A 17,929-nucleotide genomic window follows, 5' to 3' on the forward strand; every position below is an offset into this window, starting at 1 on the left:
TACCGATATATTTACCCCTACCGATATATTAGCCCCTACCGATATATCAGCCCCTACCGATATATCAGCCCCTACCAATATATTTGCCCCTACCGATATATTTGCCCCTACCGATATATTAGCCCCAAACGATATATTTGCCCCCACTGATATATTAGCCCTTACTCATATATATTTGTCCATATTGATATATTAGCCGGCAGGGGTTCTACTCTTAAATGCTGCAAATTTTTAATTTCTGCTCAGTTTCTGCTTGAAACTACGTCTTCTACTGGTGATTCTTATTGATGGATCAATAAAGCCACCATCACATAAAAATGGCGTTGGCGCATCCCTAGTTTTATCTGTAGATTGTTCTAGAGGACTTGCACTGTGCAGAAAGACCTTTTTTGAACAAAAGTGGTTTCAGCACCAGTTTTAAATTGGTTAAACTTTCTACAATCGGAGTCTCCTTCAGCTAATGTTTGAACTTTCAACTTCATTTATCACAATATTAGGATAATGTGGATAATTAGAATAATATAGGACTATTGAGCCTGCATCAGGATATTCAGTTAACACAATTTTTGCTTTTGCATTTATTACAACTGTAGTTTTAGAATAAAAAATAGTTCAAATCAAAACTGAATATTAATTGGTTCCCTTAGAAAACCTCCTTTTTTCACTAATTCAATTCAAAACAACACTGAGCTGTGTTGCATGGAGTCTAAAATGATTTTAATGACTTGTTTTTATGTTTTTCCTTCTACAGATTACCTTTGCCAAGTAAGTCAGCTGACTGGACACATTTTGGAGGTAAAATATTCACCAGAACAGCTTTGCAGTGAGAGGAGGAGATCAGAGGAGAGAGCCTTTAAAGTCATGTGGAAGGTTTTTTTTTTTTAGAACAATATTTTCCACTTTGTTTTAATCAAGTAAACTTTTCCTCCAGAGTTTTGACCAGTAAATGTACAAAATTCCAGGCTGACAGGTTGTAATACACCCTATTGTACGTGGTCCAACCCTGCAGACAGACTGACAACAAGCTGAACTGCTGCGGGGTAGCGCCGCGAGTCATAAGATCACAAGTTAAATAAAACTTGAGGATTGTGACTCGGACCATGAATCACGATTGCACCAAAGGGGAAAATAAAATCCTGCTCAACTGCACTGATGCTGCACCCTGATACAAGACGTTTATGTTAGCGCTGCAGTCAGAGCATTATCTAAGCATCGTCACGAGCTCTCAACCATCACCGTTAGGTTAAAATAAACCAGATTATTTCATCTGAGGTTCATCAAAACAAACTTCCCACAGTCACGATGAAGCTGCTTAACACAAATGAAAAAATGTCTATTTTGACATCTGCGTTTTTTTCAGTACTTGGTCACAGGAGTCACAACAAAACAGACCTAAACTCTGCCAGGTCCAACTCTGGACCTGAATAAAGTGCCCCGGGTAACGAGTCATGTCACTCCAGGTGTCTTACAGGGAGAAAATTGTTTGCAGACCTAAAATACTGTCCAGAGAATACTCTACCTGGGTTTTCCCCCTCTCTTAATTCTTATCAATTCAAATAATCTCCTTATTATTGAGTCTTTCTCTTTTTACCTTCAGTTTATTAATTTAAATCAGTTGACTTGTTGAGACAAACTGTTCAGGTTGATGACCAGGAATACTGCAGTTGTTGTCATCAAGGATTTTAATTTTAAATGGTCAGCAGTGGTGAAACCAGTTTCTTTGTTCCGAGTTCAAAACTAATGCCGCTCGTTCAGAACATAGAGCCCTAGAAACTTGTCTCGTTGTACAACAAGTTTTTTTTACCGACGTGCACGTAAAAAGACCAGCAGCTAACAGAACAATCTGATGTTCAGACATGCTTAAAATACCAACAGATACATTTGTTTGTACCTTTTTATTAAAGAAAGAAAACTCAGCAAAAGCCTTAGAGATAACTTGAAATAAAAATGTTTTTTTTTTCTATGAATAATTCAGAATCTGACTTATTCCTAAAAACTAACAAAACTTGAAAAAATGGATGGTACCCTTAAAAATGGGAAATAATTTGTAGGGACATGTTAAACTAGGGAGGGAGGGAGGGAGGGAGGGAGGGAGGGAGGCAGGAAATAAGGAAATAAGAAAGGAAAAAAATAAGGAAGGAAGGAAATGAGGAAAGAAAAAACAAGGAAATAAATAAAGAAGGAAAGCAATAAAAAGCAATAAGGAAGGAAGAAAAGAAATAAGGAAAGAAACAATGAAAAAAGGAAAGAAATAAAGAAATAATAAAGAAAAGAGAAAGAAGGAAATGAGGAAATAAATTAAGAAGGAAGGAAAGAAATAAGGAAGGAAGGATGGAAATAAGGAAGGAAGGAAGGAAATAGAAAAGTAATGCAGACATGTTCCTGTTTTTAGTTTTCTACATTCGCCTTATAATCTAGCTGTTTTTGTTACTTTTTTTGCCATCTTATTTGCAAAAAAATAAAATAATAATAATAATCTGTATGACTTTTTATATTTGTCTATTCTTATCGTTGTTGTCATCTTTCTTTGTTGAAATCAGGTCTCTCTTGTAAATGAGTCCTCGAGGCTCAATGGGATTTACCTGTCTAAATAAAGGTTGAATGGAAAAAATAAGGAAAAAAAGAAAATTAAGGAAATAATAAAGGAAGGAAATAAGGAAGGAAACAGGTCATTGTATGTTCTCATACGATGATGAATTTAGTTTTTACATTTAACCCATCACACGTGAGATACACCCAGGTGGAGCAGTGAGCAGCTATGTAGGCACCTGGGGAGCAGCTGGGGATTAGGTGTCTTGTTCAGAGACACCACGACGTGGTTGGGGATTGAACCTGGGACTTTCGGGTCCCGAGTTGGCTGCCCTGCCTCTACCCCATCTCAGCCCCTCATTGTGGTACACGCACAGAAAGCTAAGGACAGAGTTGATTCAGGACGTTCCTCTTGATTTTGTTTCTTGTGCAGTTCTATTGTTTTTTTTAAACACTTGTTGTTTCCAGTTGTGTGCGTGTGTGCATGTTTCTGTTGGTTTCCTCAATTTTGCCGTGGTTGTTCTCAGGTTCAGCTCCTCTTGATGAGCTCCACACGCTGCGCAGCCAGCTGTTCCTGCTGCACAACCAGCTGCTGTTCGAGCGCTACAAGAGGGAGCAGCACGCCGTCCGCAACCGCCGCCTCCTCCGACGCATCATCAACGCCACCGCGCTGGAGGAGCAGAACAATGCCATGGCAAGTTTGTGCACCTTTCTGTTGCTTTCCTCTGGTTTACAATGGGTCAAAAAAGGTTGTACGGCTATTTGTACTTGAGGTGCAGCAGTTTTGTTCTTTTCATATCTGTTGGGAACATTCATCAAACTTTTGTAACTTTTAATAAAACCAGCTCGTCTAATCACCCAGCATGCATTAATGAAAATATGGCTGAAGCTGCTTTTTGCAATCTGTTCAAAAATAAACCATTTCCCTCAGACCTTTAGTCCTTTTGACCTTAGCTTGGTGTGTTTTTGTGCAGAAGGACCAGCTGAACCTGCAGAGCGTGGACATCCTGTCTCTGAGGGAGAGTCTGCACGTGGAGCAGCAGCGCTACCGGCAGCTTTGGGACGACCGCGAGATGGTGGTGACCAGACTGCACAGTCAGATCAGACAGCTGCAGCAGAGCCGGGACGACTACTACACCAAGAACCAGGAGCTGCAGGTACCCTCAGAGCTGTGTCGAGCTCTCACACTAGCTCTCACTTCAGATATTTTGTTTCTTGTAATCAGTTAAAGTGGCTTTTGACCTGGAGTTGTTTGGGTCTTTGGAAGATCTTTGACTCTTTTACCCTGACAGCAAAACGGTTGAAAATCACAAAAGTTCTTTACATCAGAGCTAGAGGACAAATTAATGTCATCCAGGGGAAGTGAAGGGTTGCAAAGTTTCTTCCTAAGATGCCCAGGCCTAAAAACCACACCTGTGTCTTGTCTGAGTTTAAAAGCACAATATTAGGAGTCATCCATGTTTTTTGTCTCTAAGACAAGCTTGTAATCTGAAAGAACTGAATGGATTTGCCAGATTTCTTGGATAAATATAACAGAGTATCATCAGCATAACACTGTATAAAAAAACTTTACCAAATTATTATTATTATTATTAGACCTTTATTTATACAGGTTAGTTCCCATTGAGCATCGAAGATTAATTTACAAGAGAGACCTATACATACAACATACAGGCAGATGAGAAAAAGAGAACACGAGGGTGGAGGAAGCCAAAAAAAAATCATGTCTCGCATCATTTCCTGACTGGGAAACAGTTTAAAAGATGCAAAAATGACCTTGCAACATACGATGACATCATAATACATTTATGCATAGAGGTCAACATATGAAAAACAAATGAACGCATAAATGAAGTTAAGAGTGTTGGTCCAAGCACAGAACCCTGAGGAACCCCTTGAATAACTTTGGTGTTGGAAGAAGGTTCATTATTAACATTGTGAGCATTAAAGTGTTGAGAAATTTTGGTTGACTGGAAGCAAAATAAAAAGAAAAGAGAGATGATTCTTAAGTTTTGTGCATGTGCACAATATTTATACTGATGGCAACATTTGTGGATCATCACATGGACAAACATCTGCGTAACCAACACAGCTTTAATATATTTGTCTGTTTTTATAATTATTATTACACAACATTAATTAGTTTACCGTGAATCTGTTTTCCACAGAGCAAGTTACAGGAGTGTCAGAAGAGGATGGATGAACTGGAGGCCGAACTCCAGAGAGCCAACAATAAAGTCGGACACACCGGTCACCTCCTCAACCAGATGACTGTCAAGGTAAAAGGAACAAATGTGGCCGTTCTCCTGTTTTGCTATTTTAATATGTTTTGTTTTTTTTGTCATTCAGTCATTGCTCAAGACCAGAGATTAGAGATGCACGATATTGGATTTTTGGCCGATATGATTAAACTTATTTGGCCGATAATCGATACCAGAACCGATATTTTTCCTCCTAGATCTACTTAGAGACTCCATAGCTTTCTCTGCTGTGGAATTAAAATACATTATTCTGCATGGTCTTTGTCAATTTGACCTGCTACCAAATGTTACCAGATGTTAAAAAAGGGGGCTGAAAATGATGTAACACTATATAAATATATATATATATATATATATATATAAAAAGGCAACTTTTATATCGGTAAGTTATTTTGATGGGATGTCCGATATTTAACTTTATCGATAATTTCGTCCGATAACGATATCATGCCGATAATATCGTGCATCATTACCAGAGACGATTTGATTCAGTGATTCTAAAAATCGATTAGTTCATTAATGCTCATTTCTCTACGTACAAACACCAAATCTTAATTTTAAAACATGTTTTTATTCATGTTTTGATATAGTTTTCCAAAATTAACGCTATCTTTTTATATATTTTGCTTTTTAAAGATATTTTAGTAGTTTATTTGCAGGGTACAAGTGTTGGTCTTGGTATGATTACAGATTTGAAGTTTTGGATTTTTGCTTCTTTTCTAGGTAAAAGATTCGATACTCCAGTAATTAAAACAACTTTACATCACATTGGCTACGTTTTATTCTCGTAGAGAGCTTCTTATTTGTTTATTCCTGCTTTTCTGAATTAAAGGTGGGCGAGATGGTGAGCAGGCAGCTGGAACAAATTTTATCAGAAACTGAAATTCCTAATATAAAAAGGTTGTAAGTTCAAGAAATAAACATCAAACCAAAACTATCTACAACGAAAGGTTTGTTTTGTGAACGTGCTGACAAAGTTTTAATTTATCATCCGTAGAATGAAAATCGATCAGTTTATTGTAAGTTGTTTTGTAGGAACATCATCTCGTTTTCTTTGCCTTACGTTTAGAAAGCATCAGAAAGCTGCAGCGAGGAGGTGAAGCCGCTCGTGTTCGCTTTAAACTCTTATCCAAAAAGCAGCATTAGCCGTTAGCTTGTTTACAAGTTGCTGTGACTGACGTTGATGAAGTTCACACGACAGATCTGCAGCAACCTATTTTATTTATTTACAGTATTTATCTGATGAATGGACCAAAGTCACAGAGTAACGCTGCCATGATTTACCCTGACGCGCTCTCAAACCCTCTTGGACAGGTTTTATTCCTAGCCTAATTGCTTCTTTGTCCTCCGTCATCGTTGTTTGTCTCGTTTGTCCTTCAGCTGAGCAACAGCGAGAGCACCCAGCAGCAGATGAGCTTCCTGAACAAGCAGCTGCTGCTCCTCGGGGAGGCGCATAAGCTCTCCGTGCAGGAATTGCTGCACGCAGGAACCAGCCATCCAAAGGTACGATGGGAGGCCTGAGTGTCCGAGATCCCAAGAGAGCTCAGTAAAAACTCTTCATCCTTCCACGCGTTTGCTCCACTTTCCACCGCAGGAGGCGCAGATGCTGCAGATGTCTCATGTGAAGGAAGTGGAGACGCTCAGGCAGAGTCTGGTGGTCCAGGGGCAAAAGCTGGAGGCGGCGCAGCAGAGAGTAGCCGAGCTGGAGACCCACCTCTCCAAGAAGGAGCACCTCATCGCAGAGCAGAAGAAGTTCCTTGAAGATGTAAAATGTCAAGCAAAGTGAGTTCAGGTCTTCATGTTGTCTGACAAACTGCTCGTGTGTTTGTGGAATCAGTCTTTTGAATTTGTTTCATCGCACCCGTACGTCTTTGCGTCGCTTCTTCTCGTTTCTGCGCAGGGCGGAGCTGCAGGCTTCAGACAGCAGGTACCAAGCTCAAAGGAGAATCTCTCAGTTGCTGCAGACTGAGCTCCTGCAGCTGTACAGCCGGGTGGAGACGGAGGCTCCGGCCGGCCCCAGCAGCAGGAGCAGGAGTTCACCTGCAGGGGGCGGAGCCGACACGCACACTCCTGCTGATTCCAGGTCAGGACCTCGGCTGTTTTTAATTTTTAAGTGTCAAGTGCACCAGCGATAAAACTACAAACACGTCACTTTATCACTTTTTTTACTGACCGTGTTGATTTGCTTGTTAAAAAAACACAAGTACATATGTTTGTCAGTATTTTTGTCAGTTTTGTTCAGACCATTGTCATAAAACCAAATTATTTCACTAAAAAGAGTTTGATTTTTGTCTACCTCGGAAAAAAATGAACCTATTTAGCCAGTTTTTTTATTTAGTACCAGCTAGTGTTGTAAGTCAAGACCAAGACCTCAAGTCTTGGAGCTCAATCTTTTCACAGACTGTCTTATACTGTCACGACATGGTGACAGTTTTAACAAATATGTAAAAAAAAACCGTAACGTTTATAAAAATATTTTTAATAAAAGTTACATACTGCAACTTTAAGTTTGCTTTTATACATTTTCAAAGCTACACAAAGAAATCAGACATTCAGTGGTTTTTACACAACAATTTTCACGTCATGTGACTCACTGACACAAAACTTCTGTTAAACTTCTCTACTAGACCTGACAGACGAGGCGCCCTCATTTATTTATCATTTTAAAGTATTTTCTAATTTTACATAGTTTATTTGTTCAAAAATCATGGTTTTTGCTCAATAACTGATTAGAAATGCTTTAAAATGAGAGATAAATGTTGTGTGTCAGGTCTGTTAGAGTAGTTTAACACAGGGCTGGACGATACGGCCAAAACTTTTATCACGATATATTTCTTAGTGTCGGTCGATAACGATATAATTCGATATAAACAATATAAAAACCTCAGAAAAACTGTACAAATAAATTAATGTTCACCTTTTATTTATATTTAGCCTTCAAAGAAATTTGAAATCACCGTCAAATTTTAAGAGAAACAAAACAAATTCATCAAAAAGAAAGAAACATTAAGGTGCAGAAAGAAGAAGAATATCTGCCCCTTATTAAAAAAATTAATAACTTTAAACAACAAGTCAGGCTTCAACCCCAAAGCGAAAACGAACAAGTATTTCCGTTCTCTTAAAGTTATAATGATTCTCTTTTTAATCAAATTTTAATTGAATATTTGCGGTTAATATTTTTTAGGAGCTTTATACATGACTTGTAAAATACTATATTCAACCAAATCATAATTTTTTTAATAATCTCAACTCATGAAATAATATATTTGTTGGGTGACCATAGCACTTCCTACTAATAATTCTTAGAGCTCTTTTTTGTAAAATTAAAAATAGGGTTTGTAATTGTTGTGCATGCTTTTCCCCAAACTTAAATACAACAGATTAAATATGGAACAATCATTAAATTGTACAATAAACATAAAGCTTTGTCATTCAAAAACTTTTATTTAGCTATTTTTATTCTTAAGTAATTTACTTGATTTCCATCTTCTCATCAATAACGACATATATATTTAACTTTAAGCACCGTAACATAACCCATGCAGCTGAAGTTTGCTTTTAGCCGAGTAGCCGAACCACTTCCACACCGCCGAATTAGTCTTTCCTCTCTCATCGGTGATGTCATCGGCTTCCTCGTCGCTTGTGAAAGCTCGTTCAGTCACATTCCGACGTCACGGGAACTCATTTTGAAGTGAAAACTTAACGCGCGTTTGAGATTAGCTTAGCTGGACTCGAGCTCTGCGTAGCATCTACGCACTTACGCAGTTGTGTCGCAGCTTTTTCCGTCCGGGTTGAAACTGAAGCAGCCGCTTCGACCGGAACAGAAAAAGAAATGCGTCATTGAAACGCTGTAGTCCAATCGAAATATCGAAAATGTGCTTAAAACTCTTATCGTCTTTATTGAATAAAAGTATATCGCGAGATATATCGAATTATAGTCCAGCTCTATTTTAACATTAGTTTTGTGTCGGTGGGTCAAATGATGTAAAATATATAAATTTTTGTTTCTGGAGAGTTTGGTTCGGTAATTTGTTGACGATCCCTGAGCGAACCATTACGTGTGGGAGGAGCAGACCGAGCTAAATCACCCTGATTTGTTTCCAGTTTAAGAAAATAAAGTTCTTCTCTAATCCAGCTGGTATATGTAGGTGGTTTCCAGTTTAGCCGTATTAGCCTCGTGGTCAACAGGGCAGTGAGTACTGGTAAGTTCTTTCTATCTGGAGAGAGAGCAAGTAAAGTTCTCACCACGGCGCACCACACCATGGACAAGTTATTTAAATATAAAGACGAGGTCGCTCCTCGCGTCGAGGAGAACGGTTTCGGAAACACTTAAAGCTCCACGTTCTCCTTCTTTGTTAATATTTTTTATTTTCGTGTCGTTATTTTTGACCTCCAGTGTCGTCGTGCCACACGGACCAAGTAGAGTTCACCCCCGTGAGGAGAGGGACAGCAGATCACCTCACGCCTCCCCCTGGGGCAACGGCAGCACTTTAGTGTCAAAGCAACCAAAGGCAAGCAACTCTTCCAAGTCCGCGGGCAACTCCATGAACGGAAGTCAGGACCTGAACGCGCCGCGGCTGGTGGAGCCCGCCCGGTCCTGTCCGCACGCCGACCCGCTCACGTCCCTGCCGGCATCGGACGCGCCGCTCACCGTGGGCTCGTACCCCAGCGCCAAGAGCTTCCTGGGTATGAAGGCTCGCGAGCTGTTCCGCAACAAGAGCGAGAGCCAGTGCGACGACGACCTGCCGCCGCGCCTGGCCGGCCTCGCCCACGACCTGAAAACTGAGCTGTGCGTGGAGTCGCCCTCCGCAAGTCACCCCGCCCTCGTCGACCCCACGCTTTCCCTAACGTCGACCTCCGCCACCTTGTCCACCAAGGAGCCTCCGTCTGAGCTGAAGCAGCGAGTCCTCAGCCAGGGAAGTCCCCGCAGGAAGGCAGGGGCGGGGCCAGTTGGAGGCAGGGGCCAGGCGGGGGCGGGTCGCCCTCGGCAGCAGCAGCTAAAGATCATGGACTACAACGAAACGCATCACGAGCACAGTTAGGGGCGTGGAAACGGGACGAGACTGAGATAAAACCACGGAGAAAAGCTACAAATCATCAAAAACAAGAAAAGAGTATCATGTTCACAGCTCGTTGGCATTCAGTGTTATTTGTCCCGTTTTTCTGAGTGGACAACAGGATTTTCCCGCCCCTTTGTTTTAAATGTAATTTTTCTAAAAAATACGCAATCTGTTGTTTGAATTACCAGGTTGTTGACGGATAAGCTAACAGGAAACTCACCGAGTTCTTTATATGTGAAACTGTGACTCTTTTGTTTAAACTCATCCAAATTTTAAACCGCAGGAAGCTCCGGTTTTATTTATCCCACTTGAGATGCCTGTAGGACACGACGACATGAAGGAAATTATGTAATTTGACGTCTCTAATCCAGTTTGTCTTCTTTTTGGTTTTAGTTTTTATGTGAATTCTCACTGTAGGTTGAAAAGTGAAACTACCCTAAATTTAAAAAAAATGATAAAGATTTTAACAACACAACTAACTAAAAGCAGAAATCTAAAAGCTGACAAAATTATTTGTTTCATTTAATAAAATTATCTAATAAATTTGCTTCGATATTGTTCCCGACGGCAGCTGCTAACTACGGAAGAGGATTAGGGCCACAGTGCAATATTTATTTTTCCTTAATTCTGAGGGAAAAAAAAGAGAGAATTCTGAGATTAAAATATGAATTTCAGAAAATCAGAATTCTGATTTTAATCTCAGAATTCTGATTTTAATCTCAGAATTCTCACTGTTCTCAGAATTCTAGCGTTAATCTCAGAACTCTGACTTTAATCTCAGACTTTAACTCCGAATTCTGATTTTAATCTCAGAATTCTGATTTTAATCTCAGAATTTTCACTTTTCTCAGAATTCTAGCTTTATTCTCAGAATTCTGACTTTAATCTCAGAATTCAGACTTTTTCCCCCTCAGAATTAAGGGGAAAAAATTGCACCGTGGCCCTAATCCTCTTCTGTAGTTACCCCTTTCCTGTTACCAATTTTAAAAATATACTTTTGGCACAAAAACGGAACATTTCAGTTTGGCTCTTTGGTCGGTGCGGTCCAACATTTCTAACGTCGAGGTCTTTAGGTGGTTCTGGACCTTGAGGTGTGAACAAAATGTCTCATCAGAAAGAAGCTTTCACTGAGTTGGTGCCAAAGATGAATCATTTAATGATCTTCAGCCAGTGTTTCCACTACTGCGTTTACCAAATTTAAACGAGACACAAACTGTAAAAATGTTTTGTGTGTACCTTCATGTCAGTTTCATCAAGTACGGTCCGATGGGTTTCATTCCTGAGGTTCTGATTGACATTTCTTTTTTGTCATTTTTATTTTTTTTAAGGCAAACTGATCATGAAAGCCGTCTGAAGCCTGTTGTCCACTGGGAACTCCTGCTGTCATTTCTTTCTGCCTCACTATCTAAAGCATGTTCAACAATCCTCTTTAAACGCCAGCCGTAGTAACTACAGCAAACCGGGACTGAAGGTACAATCAGCACAAACAGAAGAACCCAGAACTGCACGGAGCCGCAGAATCTGGGACAAAAAACAAACAGGAAGTTCTTGAAGCAGTGGCTTGTGTTTAACTGTGAACAATAAAGATCGTCTTCAATGTTTTGCACTACAGTTCGCTCTGCGTTGTTTCCATCTTTGTGCTGTTTGTGTCTTATATTTGGAGTAAACAGTTCGGTGGATGCAGTTTATCTCGGCTCTGAAGGAAAATTCACTTTCAAAAAGTTAAAATGTGGGAAAGCATTTTTAACGATTGCACCTTATTTTAGAAGCTACTACCTTTAAATCGGGGGCGCCAACTGAAGCTGGTGAAGTTCTGGTTAGATTTTGACCTTGACTTGTTTTATTTTTTTACTTGTAGCTCGCCCTACTCTTCTACTCGGGGCGGTTCCACTTCATTTCAAACTTGGGTCGTCTACCAGAGGCCTGGGAGTTTGAGGGTTCTGTTCAGAGTCTCAACTGTTCCTAGGACTGCATTCTTCTGAACAGAGATCACTGAGGTTGTTCTTGGGATCTCTTGGATCCACTTTTTCCATTTTGGGGGTCACGGCACTGAGAGCGCCAGTGACCTCTGGGACTACTGACGCTTTGACTCCACATCGTCTGTATTTTCCCTTTCAGCCCATTGGTATTTCTCGAGCGTCTTGTGCTCCTCATTCCTGATGCTACAGTCACTTGGGATTGCTACATCTATCACCACTGCCATCTTCTCTTGCTTGTCGAACACTGCAGTGTCCGGTTGGTTTGCCATCACCTGTTTGTTGGTCTGGATCTGGGAAGTCCCACATTAAGCCCTTACATTTTCCACCACTCTCGGTAGCATCTCCTACTTTGACTGTGGGACCTCCATTCCTTTCTCGGCACAGATGTTTGTGTATATTATTCCAGCCACTTGGTTAGATTGTTCCACGTGTGCTCATCCTTCCTGGACCTTACACCCTGCTGTAATGTGTTGGACTGTCTCAGGAGTATCTTTGCACAGCCTGCCTCTTGGGTCTTGTCTGGTATGGTAGACCCCGCCCTCTATTGCTTTTGTGCTGAGGGTCTGTTCTTGTTCCATGATTAGTGCCTTGGTGCTGTCATTCAGTCCAGCCCTCTCTAGCCACTATAGTATTTCTTGATATCAGCCACTTCCTCAATCTGCTGGTCTGTACATGCCATTCAGGGGCTTGTCTTTCCATGATGGCTCCTCTTGTTCCTCCTCTTCCACATTGGGTTTTTCCTGCTGCCTGAGACATTCACCCATCAGTTCATCATCGGGGGCTTTCCTCCTGATGTACTCCAAGATCTTGATTGTTTCGTCCTGTTTACTGTTCACTAGTCCTCTGCCTCCCTCCTTTCTCTTCAGTGTTTACTCTCAGGGTGCTGGACTTGGGGTGGAACCCTCCATTCATTGTGAGGAGCTTTCCAGTCTTGGATGTCAGCAGCTTCCATCTCCTCCTTTGGTCAGGCTATTATACCAGCTGGGTACCTGATGACTGGCGCTGTATACATGTTGGTGGCTCGGACTTTGTTCTTCAGAACCTGCCGTACTCTGTAGGTACTTGGATGTGGCTGACTTCCTTGCGGCCTCATCATGAAAGCCATTTGCCTGCGGGATTCCAAGACAATTGTAACCGTAGTCGACATCTGCAATGTTGCCTTCAGATAGTTCAACCCTTTCAGTTTTGATCACCTGGCTTCTCTTGGACACCGTTCAACGGCATTTATCCAGTCCTGGTGAGGTGGATCAGTGCTGGCGTACGGCTGGCTCGAACATCACCTGGAATAACAAGGTCTGAGTCAGGTGTTGGGGAACTGGGACATTGCAACTAATGACCTATTTAAATATCTAAATTATGTCTAGACCAATTTCAGTTTTGATTTTTAGATTAAAAAGATGTTGGACACTATACATAAATGCATTTCTACATATAATCTAATCGTTAACCCAATCTCTGACATGTATAGATCTATATTTCAATCTAGATTTCCAGACAAAAACATCTTTGGAGATGCAGTATTTTTCTAGATAACCACATATTGTTAATCTTGTTAAATTCTTATTAAAGTCTTCCAGTGCACGCTCCCGCATCCGCCATTTGGCAGCCAATGGATTTTTGATACAACACTGGCCCACGTTTCCGGATTGTCAGCGGTGACGTATATTAGAGGCAAGTTATACGGCAAAGTAACTTATTTATGTTTTTTTGGCCACTTTATTAGACTGATGCGACTTATACAGCGGTGCAATGTGTACGGCGGAAAATACGGTAATTTATTATTAACTTCAAAACAGTATATTGATTTTAAATCTAGATTTTGAGATTTTAAAAAGTCTTTGTTTCTAGAAACCAAAGTAGAAAGTGATCTAGACATTAAGATTAACATTACGTATTTAGGAATCCACAAGTCCAGATAAAAGTAAACCTGTAGAACATTTCAAACAGTAATTATTAGACAAAACCTTGCATAGATCTTTGTAGCCACAATATGTTTTTGGATAACCTCGTGATTTGATTTCTAGATAAATTAATGGTAAATATGCCTGTTTAAATATGCAATTATATACATGTGTATATATCTAAAGAGATGTTTGTTTACCTTCTTCTGTTGTTGTTTTGTTTAGTTTCCCACCAGAGGACACTGTTGCTCTAAAATCTCCCTCCATGATGTTCGGCCATGTTGGATGAGCCGCCCAGCTGATGGTTGATGTTCCAGGTGGTGCAGATGTGCTGATGAGCTGAAGTTCTGGTAGTTTTATTTACTTATTTACATGTTTTAATGTAGAGGTTTACCTAAATTTAAAAAAAGTCATTTTAATCTTCTAGAAAATACTTTACAGTCTATATGTTTTCAGTAATTTGCACTTTTCTGTTTAAACTGGATTTATTTTCAAATCCATAAAGCTTTTCTGCACAAAAAAAATAAACATTTTAAAATAAATACAGTTTTGCTACAAAAGTCTATTTGAAACGTTACAATTCTTCAAATGCATATTAAAAAAAGGGCATTTTGTGCCAACAATATTTAGCCTTTTTGTTGTATTTCATTTGTTTTGCGTGTAGTTTATGTTTGGACATGTATTTCACAATCCTGGGCCTTTCCGCCGATTCGTTCGGGGAATTATTTCCTTTAATATAACCAACCAAATCTGATTAGTTTATCAAACACATGCATATGTATTGCACGAGAGTGAAGTGAAAAAAATAAGAGAAGTAGTAGCATGATTAATTTACCAGCATTCCACAGGGTCAAGGAAATTGATGCAGGATAATTGGGCACACAGGGAATCGTTGGCAATTTGTGCTTTCAGACTCTACTTGAGAAATTAGATGTCAGTGCAAATGTGAAATTGCTCCTCAATGTTCTCAAAGATTCCATGAAAATTTAAATATAAATCTTAAGTATTTCCAGCAAAGGGATTCTCCCCCCCCACACACACTTTTTTCCCTTCCTCCTCCATGCCAACTTGAAATGAAGCCCTGTGAAAATGATCTGAATGAAGCGAAAGAGGACGAAAGAGACGTCGGAGCTTGTAGAAAGTTTGGGGCTGCACTCCTGAGGACGACATCTTGAGCTGTAAAAAAAAAAAACCTCATGCAAGAATTCATTAGATTCCCTCTGACAGAAAGGAAAGTTTGAATTTGTGTAAAGATGAGTGATTATAATATTCAGGATATGTACACCTTTTATTGAAACACTTGCGTCGGCTTGAAGGAGAATAAATTAAACAGGAAGTTGAGGATAAGTTTCAATTTAAATAAGAAATTTAAATAGTCGCCTTGGTAAAGAAAAAAAAACTTAGAATTTGCTGTTTTGGTGCAGTGGTCATAAGATTTAAGCCTCTCCTTTGAGAATCACTGAAAATAAATAAACCATAATCATCACAGAGCCTGATCAAAACGGGGAAAATTTGATATTTATGCAAGATCAAAACAATCCTAATGCCCGGAAAACTCCTAGTTATATTTATTAAATGTAAGTGTTTATTCCTCGCGGACACACAGCGCAAAAAGAAAATGCTAAACAAGAATATTTTTGGTTACTACATACTGACACAGTGAAAAACGGCTTCATTTGTCCTCATTAAAAGCTTAAAAGTTCATGAATAAATAATTCTTAAAAAGGGATACTTTTCTCCTCCCTTTTTTTTTTTTATCTCAGGCCTTATGCAAAATAAACTCACTAAATAAATCTGCTCCATAAAGGCTGTTTAGACGGCGGCGTCCCTCCTCCTGCTTCCAGAGTTAGACGGGCCGACGTGCACCTAAAGATCAGATCTGCTGGCTGTCAGTTTTGGAGGGAAAAATTGGGCCTCGGAGAGTCGACTTAATGCAATTAAGTGAGGATGATGAGCTTTTCTCTCTGTGTGCATCCTGAATCAGTAAGCAAAGCAGAATCTGAACTTAAAGGGGAGAAGAAGAAAAAAGAGCGGGAAAAAAAAGAGCGGGAGATGAGCGCGCACAGACCGGTCCCAGCGGTTTAATTATTTTAATTATCTCTCCTCTTTCAGCTTTCCTAAAAAAAAAGAGGCCATTAAAGGATGCCCGTTTGGGTTAATCTGATTAAAAAAACAAGATGGAGGAAGAGATGAAAGGCTGCAGATGTCAGCGCTAATCAGGGGAGTTAAAACTGCTATTTGTGAACTGGGACGGTTGTTAAAGTGGGTAGAAAGTGAATGCAATGTTTTTCTTCTTTATAAAAACAAAACAAAAAAAAAAAGAAGCTTTTCCTCACTTCAAAACACCTCCTTCCCCCTTCCTGCGGCTCGGTAAACTCCGACGCCTCTCCTCTAGCTAACGCTAACGTTTGATTCGCCGTGTTGCGTAACGGAGCTGGCGGCGGGGTCAGGAGGGAAGCGGAGAGAGGAGAGATGATAAAAGTTGGAGTTGAGTCCCCGGCGATGTGGTTTTGCGAAGGAGGGCGGCGTTTTGAGGAAGCAATGAAAGCAGAATTAACGATTAGCCAAAAAACAACAACAAAGAAGCACAAAGATCTGAGGCTTTTCCTAAAGAAGCAACGCAGGAATTTGTCACTTTCAGTTTTTAAACAATACTGACGTGTCAGGATTTTAATTGCGTAATTTTAGGTGTGCAGTTTGGATTCGAGACAAAACAAGATGGCCCCCTACAGCTAATCAAAATTAGCCAACACAGCTCAGTCACTTTTACAGATACGGCGCTAAGAGTTAATGTGGTAGTAGCTGAGAGTCTTTTTCGTTGTCCCAAGCGGCGCAGGCCTTTGCGTGCACCTGAAACTTCTGGTTGTCGGGATCAGATCAGGAAGGTTTCTGCTCCGGCCGTGCTTCGCTTTGCAGCGGTGTCGGCGTCCATGATGCAGGGAGTTGTTCCACTTCCTGTGACTGCAGCGCTCGACATTTGTCGGTGGCTGAAACCAGCGCAGGTGTTGAGGAGAGGGCGAGGGGAGGAACAAAAAAAACCCCAACAAAGATCTACTTTCAAACTAAATCAAGCAGAAGGAATGTCCTGAGTGTGTACAGAGATGGACGGGAGCCCATGCAATATTAAAGCGCCATGTCTGCCGGTGCCAACGGTGCCACTCCTCTCCGCGGCTCCCGCCCTCCCGGCTTCCCGGCCATCGACTCTTCCCTCAAGGTGACACTTCAAAGCGGGCACGCAGACGTGGCAGGCCTGGCTGTCGGCATGGAGCCAGCCCCCCTCCTCACACCCACCCCTTCCTCTTCTTCTTCTTCTTCCTTTTTTCCCTTCTCCCACCCGTTCTAGCCTACACCACCTCAAAGACACAGCTCTTTCCCCTGCTGGGCCAGGTCAGCGCCAAGATCCACACCGCCTGCCGCCTCGGGAGCCCCTGTCAAAAAAATCCAACCTCAGCCAGCTTAATTAATAACGGGCCATTCCTAATTCAAACCTTCAGCATCTTCAGCCTGCTTCCCTTCGATCCAGTCGGCGAGGCCTCGACAGAAGGCAGACGAGGAGAGGAGCTGGGGATGAGTCCAAATCATTTGAATGTCGATGATTGGACTCGCATGCATTATTCTCCACGCTTTCAGAACCTCGTTTTGGGGTTGGCTGCTTGTTTGGATGAATTGAGACGCTCCAAAGAAATAAAATCAGGTTGCGTCATCGGTTTCATCTAAAATATTGGTCTTAAACTCCCCGGTTTAAACGGTTGCGCCAGTCTTACTGGTTAAATGTGAACAATTTGTTTTTCAGAGCGTGCAACAGTCTGCACCAGGCCCAGTGATCACCTGCCAAACCTGCAGGGAGAGTTTTACCGAGCGCGCGCTGATCGATTTTTAAATTTTTTTATTATTGTTCTTTTTGCAGATGTGTCTGCGCGCATCAGTTTTTGAGTGAGAGCGGAGTGCAGGAGACAAGGCGGCGCAGGAGGGTCGCGGGGAGGTCTGCGGCGCTCCGGTTTGATGTCTGGGAAAGCGCTCATCAGTGTGTGGAGACGCTTCGCCTCGGCATGCCGGGTCACCGCCGCCTCACTGTCAGGGCGAGCGAGGTCATTGTCTCCCGAGGTGAGAGGACGCGTCTCTTCCTGCAACTTGAACCGTTTTTTTCTATTTTTAATAGGACTCACACCTCACAGCTCAGGCCGGCGCTCTGATGATGA

General features: G+C 41.1%; 1 protein-coding gene across 2 annotated transcripts in view; it reads left to right on the top strand.

Annotated features, from left to right (window-relative positions):
* Positions 1 to 10,445, top strand: part of tsc1b (TSC complex subunit 1b) — a 33,658-nt gene extending 23,213 nt beyond the window's left edge. For both annotated transcript variants that reach the window (XM_037692443.1, XM_037692442.1), the window contains exons 15-22: positions 752 to 795; positions 3,057 to 3,223; positions 3,504 to 3,686; positions 4,698 to 4,808; positions 6,171 to 6,293; positions 6,385 to 6,572; positions 6,691 to 6,873; positions 9,187 to 10,445. In XM_037692443.1, coding sequence (XP_037548371.1) covers positions 752 to 795; positions 3,057 to 3,223; positions 3,504 to 3,686; positions 4,698 to 4,808; positions 6,171 to 6,293; positions 6,385 to 6,572; positions 6,691 to 6,873; positions 9,187 to 9,832 — 1,645 coding nt within the window. In that variant the 3' untranslated portion in view covers positions 9,833 to 10,445. The remainder of the gene's footprint in view (positions 1 to 751; positions 796 to 3,056; positions 3,224 to 3,503; positions 3,687 to 4,697; positions 4,809 to 6,170; positions 6,294 to 6,384; positions 6,573 to 6,690; positions 6,874 to 9,186) is intronic.
* Positions 10,446 to 17,929: the final 7,484 nt, after the last annotated feature.

The sequence above is a fragment of the Nematolebias whitei genome, chromosome 18 (assembly GCF_014905685.2).
Source record: "Nematolebias whitei isolate Nwh7 chromosome 18, NemWhi1, whole genome shotgun sequence".
In the NCBI taxonomy this organism is placed as follows: domain Eukaryota; kingdom Metazoa; phylum Chordata; class Actinopteri; order Cyprinodontiformes; family Rivulidae; genus Nematolebias; species Nematolebias whitei.